The 6,939-nt window shown below is 40.0% G+C and overlaps 1 protein-coding gene across 1 annotated transcript in view; it reads right to left on the reverse strand.

Moving 5' to 3' along the window:
• Positions 1 to 5,620: 5,620 nt before the first annotated feature.
• LOC116180673 (15-hydroxyprostaglandin dehydrogenase [NAD(+)]-like) overlaps positions 5,621 to 6,939 on the reverse strand; it is a 1,935-nt gene continuing 616 nt past the window's right edge. The window contains exon 5 of the mRNA XM_031500779.1: positions 5,621 to 5,708. Within this exon, the coding sequence (XP_031356639.1) occupies positions 5,621 to 5,708 (88 nt within the window). The remainder of the gene's footprint in view (positions 5,709 to 6,939) is intronic.

Below are 6,939 nucleotides of genomic sequence, written 5' to 3' on the forward strand. Positions count from 1 at the left end.
AGGTCGGCTGCATTGCCATTATTGCCAGGGTTTATCGAATTAGTGAAGTATTTTATCTTCGTTTGGGTAGGTACATTTAAAGGTACGAACAGACGAGTCTGATTTCCTGCCGTTTATCATTCAGACAAATGTTATAGATGTTAGATGTTACAGATGTTACAGATGTTACAGATGTTACAGATGTTACAGATGTTACAGATGTTACAGATGTTACAGATGTTACAGATGTTACAGATGTTACAGATGTAGCAGACGTTACATACGTTACAGACGTTACAGATGTGACAGACGTGACAGATGTTACGGATGTTACGGATGTTACGGATGTTACAGATGTTACAGATTTTACAGATGTTACAGATGTTACATATGTTACAGATGTTACAGAAGATTTACTTCAATTCAACCAACCTGTGACCTACTTACATACGAAGTTTGTTAACCTACACTTTAATATTTGTTTCTCAATTGTAATCGCAAGTATAACGAAACCTTGGAGGTTAACGACCTTGTAAATTGCCACGATACAACTGATTTTACTTACGCCATTTTCTTTTATGCCCTGGTAACTAAATCAAAAAATTTCTAATCAACCGTGCCTTTAGGAACTCTTAAAAGGCTTAAATCAGTCCGTAAGAAAATGTTGTATCAGAGGCTTACATTTCGAGGAGAGTAAATACCCGAAGGTTTTATTTAAATTTTGACTGTTTACGATAAAGACTGTTTACGATAAAGTTAAACTTTTGTCATAAATTGTTGTATCCACGGCGAGCCCAGACTATTAAAATTACTTTGTTCCAACTCCCTCAGTAAAATAGACTTATTTGCTTTTTACTTCAAATTCAGATATTCTTTCATCCGCCTTCAACCACCGTGAAAATAAATACACAAAACGAAAATATTGAAATATATAGAAATTCACATCAAGGCAGCCCATCCTCTACAGCTAACTTTTTATTGCGGGTCTTTGACATGAACCCATGGGAACTCCAATGCTAGCCTAAAAAATTACCGCTATTTTAACGTGATCTCTACGACGGCTCTAGACCAATTCTAATTTTCCGCTATCTTAAAAAAACTTTGACGTGAGCTCTACGATAGCTCAAAACGCATTGAAAACTTACGCTCTTCGACCTACACCTCCACGGGGAGGTTGGAAAAGTTTTGAATCTGAAGTACCTATACACAGCGTGAAACTCCCGAGAATTTCAGAACTTGGGATACCTTTAAATGAAATTCAATTAACGCAAGGGAGGGATTTCTAACTTTTGATGGACATGTATGCAAGGCCATAAGCTTTTGAACAATGTTAAAAAGTTTAAAACGAGATTTCTCAACAGATAAACTTGTAACGTACATCCATGTACTAAAATAGCAGTAGCTTGATGATGAGCCATAAAATCCTCTATTTCGTACAGGAAGTAGGAAAATATAAATATCTTAAAGCGGTTTTAGACGTTAAACCATCCACCTTCCTCGACTAGTCACTGTCTAAATAACCTCCGCAGCGGATTTTCAAAGAAACACACAGGGCGCCTAAGGGCGCAATAGTAATAAAGCCAAAGTTAACATGTCAGTATAAATTTGCCACTAAAAGGCTAAATCTCCTTTGCGTAACTAAATTAATCGCCCTCTCCGGATCATTATAACGAGATTTAAACTTAACCTCAAAGCAATTAAGATGATTTAGTGATCAAAAAAAGTCTATTTGTATACCTTCCCTTTTTCTACCTGCGCGCTTTTCGTATAGCTAATTAATTAATATTCAGGCGGTTCGAGGTTTGCGGAAGTAGATGCGTTTCGCTATTATTCGAGGGTTCGCTTACCCCTTTTCTTTTGGAACATTAGAATGGCGGATTAATGTGGGCATTTTGACCTGAAAATAACTGTTTTATAGGCTAAAGATTAATGACTAATAAGCGCCTGTCTGCATAATGATCCTTCTGGTGCCCCTTCATTATCCTTCCATTTTTTTCCGAAACATTTTGCCATTGACATTTAAAATAACCCATCTATGACTTTAGTACAATTTTAAACCGTTGCTTAGTTATCTTCCTATTGACTTTCCAGTGACCATATCAGCGACGTAATCGATGAGTCTTCTAATGAAATCTTGTTGTAACCTTCCTATTGATCCTGTAATGTTCTTTTTCTTCGATTCTTAGTTTTATTTAAATGATATTCTTACGCCATATAGGTATTTCCTTTTTTACTTTAGATGTATGTTATTTCTATGGTACATTTTTTATTACCTTAGTTCAGTATTTTCGCCGCTAGAGGACATCCGAGTGATATAGGTTTCATTTACAATGGCCTTTGTTGCGCCGCCAGAGGTCGTGCAGATGTTTTCCGTGACAATTCTAATTCTGTTCCTTCTTTAACTTATTCCTGCGTATAATATTGTACTTCAGGGTAAAGAAGATCGTGCCTTCATGTTGGTTATGTATACATTTTTTCACGGAATTTTTAGATTCCCGGGGTCATCGAAATCTGTTGACTCTTTGGATTCCTCTACACAAATTAAATTATGGCACCATAAAAATTGGACCATTGACCTTAGAAATGAAATTGGATGACCTCGAACGTGATTTTTGAACATGGGTTCATTGGCCTTGTATGCCTTTCAAAATGTATACTATACACAATATAAGAATGAAGTCATTGACCTTGCTTGTACTTGAAAATTTAATTACACAATGCAAAAATGTGATCTTGGATAACTGTAATTATACACCACATTTGTAATTGACCCTGTATGACCTTAAGCAAATAATTTGACACCCCAAAAAATGGGACCATCGCCATTGCAGGCCCTTGAAATCGTAATTAGTGAGTAAAAAAAGAACTCTTTGATCTTGAATGAGCCTGAGAGTGTAATTATTAATCACTATAATGACCTCACTGTTTTGAGGCCATTGGCCTTGAATGACCTCAAACTTGTAGTTTGACACCATTGGCCTAATTTCCAAGAGCACCGCCATGTAACTTCGAATTACTTTCCAAGGTTATCCCCAGGTGGCGAGCGACCATGAACTGAGTCAGGTTCCCCCCTGTATAACTACCAGGCCCTTCACACTATTGAAATTCTTCATCGGATCTTTCGTTTTTCACCTTCTACGGTCATCAGATCTGTCTATCCGTTTTCCTCCATCAATTGATTTGCTCAGATCATAATTTATGAAACACCCTGTAGTATTCCTGGTCGTAGAGAGTTCCCGTGCTTGGCGACTGCACAAAGATATCTAAACGGTTGACCTTGATTGAACTAATTGATATCTAATTGCCTGGGAAACTTATTTCCCTAAAAAGACGATAACTAGAAATTCGCAACCCCGTTTGTACGACAAGATCGATTTAATTTGCACAACCCTAAGCTGTCTCAGACTTAATACTTTTCTTTCGTTGCAATATAACGAGGAAGCCGGCCTCGAAATTCGGTACTACCCTCTTGGGATGGACCAGGGGAGAGAGAGAAAAAATAAACAACAATAAGTTATCACTTTGTACGTTTCCTCTAACTACGTGTCGTTGTCAGGGATGTAGCCGTGGAAATTTAACGTTACGGAACTATTTTCGGGAAGCTGACGGCGATTTTATATAAATTTATGACGCCCAGATAGCATACGGAATGTAATCATGGAGCCATTCGACAACGGTGTTTTGATGCAGTAACGCCAGGAATTTTTATTTATTCAATGTTGCTTCTTAAGATGCATCCGCGTCAGTGGGGATACTGTAAAATATGGTTCCATTTTAAACACGATCACGTACCAATTGAATACGGAACGAACATTTCCATAATAAATTTGTAGGAACGTGTCCAGACTGAGACTCTGTTATATAGCGTTCTTGGTCCTCTGCGAGGCTTTTTCTGTTCTTGTACCGTCTTGATATTAGCATTAATTAAATTATCCCGCCTAGATTGGGAGACAATTACTATTTTATCTTGCACCTGGATACATTATGTTGAACGCAGGTGCGAAATATGTCTAATTTTACAGGTCACAAGCAACGATGGGTTACTTACCAACTTACACCCAAATTTACAATCGGTGCCACATTTCCAATGGGATCTGAGGGATGTGAGGGATGCGAAGGATCTGAAGGATCTGAAGGATCTGAAGGATCTGAAGGATCTGAAGGATCTGAAGGATCTGAAGGATCTGAAGGATCTGAAGGATCTGAAGGATCTGAGGATCTGAGGAATCTGAGGGACATGAGGGCTCTGAAAGATCTGAGGGATATGAGCGATCTGAGGGATCTGCGGGATCTGAGAGATTTGAGGGATCTGACAGATCTGAGGGATCTGAGTGGTCTGAAAGATCTGAGGGATGTGAGGGATCTGAGGGATATGATGAATGTGGGGGATCTGTGGGATCTGGGGAATCTAAGGGGTCTGAAGGATCTCAGGGATGTGAAGGATTTGAAGTATCTGAGCGATCTGAGGGATCTGATGGATCTGATGGATCTGATGGATCTGAGGGATCTGATGGATCTGAGGGATCTGATGGACCTGATGGATCTGAGGGATCTGAAATATCTGAGGGATGTGAAGAATCTGAGGGATCTGAGGGGCCTGAAATATCTGAGGAATATGAAGGATCCGAAGGATTTGGGAGATTTGAGGGATCTGAGGGTACTGAGGGATCTAGGGGATCTGAGGGATCTGAGAGATCTGAGGGATCTTAGGGATCTGAGGGATCTGGGGAATCTAATGGAGCTTAAGGAACTGAGGAAAGTGAAGGATCTGAGGGATCTGAGGGATTTGGGGAACCTAATGGATCTTAAGGAACTGAGGAAAGTGAAGGATCTGAGGGAATTGAGGGATCTGAGGGATTTGAGGTATCTGAGGGATCTGAGGGGTCTGAAATATCCGAGGGATGTGAAGGATCTGAGGGATCTGAGGAGTCGGAATTATCTGAGGGATGTGAAGGATCTGAAGGATTTGAGAAATCTGAGGGATCTGAGGGTACTGAGGGATCTAGGGGGTCTGAGGGATCTGAGAGATCTGAGGGATCTGACAGATCTGAGGGATCTGGAGGATCTGAGGGATCTGAGGGATTTTAGGGACCTGAGGGATCTCAGGGATCTGGGGGAAATGATGGATCTGAGGAATCTGAGAGATCTGATGGATATGAGGGATCTGGGGAGTCTAATGTATCTGAAGGAACTGAGGAAAGTGGAGGATCTGAGGGATCTGAAGGGTCTGAACGATCTGAAGAATCTGAAGAATATGAAGTATCTGAAGGACCTAGAGATCTAAAGGACCTGAAGGATCTGTAGAATCTGAAATATCTGAAGGACCTGACAGACCTGCAGATCTGAAGGACCTCAAGTATCTGAAGAACCAGAAAGACCTGAATAACCAGAAAGACCTGAAGGATCTGAATGATCAGAATGATCTACTACACCAAATGATGGGTGCCACAAAACGTCCTTTGGGTTCCTGCGAAGTGAATCTTGTTATTACCGACGGAAAACCAAACCCCACCACCGTGCTAAACACTACAGTGCCAGTGCGCTTCATGGACCGCACGATTTTAACTCCATACTTGGTCCTACCAGAAGCCCAAAATTGCACCCTCCCCGCAGTTTTTTCACTCATACGGTCTGTGACCACTCACACGTTCCTGGGACAGTCCACTATCAAGTCCGAGTCCAGAACCTCAATCGTCGCCCAGCTGGCCTCCAGATACGGATTCGGAGCTCTAAGCATTTTTGTAGACCCCTGCGAAGGTTACCGTCGCCATCATCTTCTCTCATTCACCGAAGAAACTGCGAAGACTAAGTGTGCCACAAGCCCCTCAAAGTTTCTTTATAGTTGTCCCAACGTCAAACTGACAACCATAGGACATAGTTTTAAAACCAGTGCCGAGCGAGTGAAAAGCGAATTCGGCACATAGCTAGGCAGAGTAAAGGTCTGATGGGGTACGTAGGCCAAATAGTTGCGGGCTCGCTGTCCGCTTGTTAGACAGTGGGTTTAAGCCTATCATTTTTACGTTGTAAAAACATGCCCATTTTAATGTCGAACCAGCCGCATCATAAATTCTACGTACCCCATCAGACGTATACTCTTTCTAGGCAGAAATAATAAAATTCTAGAAAGGGTGATCAAGATAACATATGACTAGATGAAAATTATTGAACTTGGGTGTGAATTAATTTTAAATGCAATTTATAGCCTCCAACATGAGAGAAAAATGCATTTCGATCAAAAACCAAGTCGAGACCACACAAACATGCGGTTAATCGCTCAGAAATAATACTTGCACCTCAAAATATTGCAATTACACCGCCATTGAAATTTTTAGCGATGTACAGAACCGCTCCGATCAATATGCCAAATAGCAATATAGGTATACACTGGCCGAAAAAAAAATTGTCTCAGAACGTCCCGGAAAAAAATTTTTCTTATAGAACGTGGCCTGTAGAATCCATAATTTCAAACAATTCCAAGATTGGGCTACTAGTTCAAAAGTTACAGCCCTTTGAATTTTTTTTCGAAATTGGTTTCTAGTCTATAACTTTTGATTGAGAAGTCTGATGAGAAGTCTGATCGAAAAAGTACGAATTGTTTTGGATTCTACGCACCAAAATTAATAAGAAAAGGTGTTTTCCCGAGAAATTTTGGTGTAGTCGATTTTTGGTAAAAAAGGAAGGTTATACACTGCCTTTTTTTGAGGCTCGAAAAAAAAATTGTCTCAGATCGTCCCGGAAAAAAAATTTTCTTATAGAATGTGGCCTGTAGAATCCATAATTTCAAACAGTTCCAAGATTGGGCTACGAGTTCAAAAGTTACAGCCCTTTGAATTTTCTTTCGAAATTGGTTTCTAGTCTATAACTTTTGATTGAGAAGTCTAATCGAAAAAGTACGAATTGTTTTGGATTCTACGCCACAAAATTAATAAGAAAAAGTGTTTTCCCGAGAAATTTTGGTGT

This window comes from Photinus pyralis, unplaced genomic scaffold (assembly GCF_008802855.1).
Source record: "Photinus pyralis isolate 1611_PpyrPB1 unplaced genomic scaffold, Ppyr1.3 Ppyr1.4_LG9, whole genome shotgun sequence".
NCBI lineage: Eukaryota > Metazoa > Arthropoda > Insecta > Coleoptera > Lampyridae > Photinus > Photinus pyralis.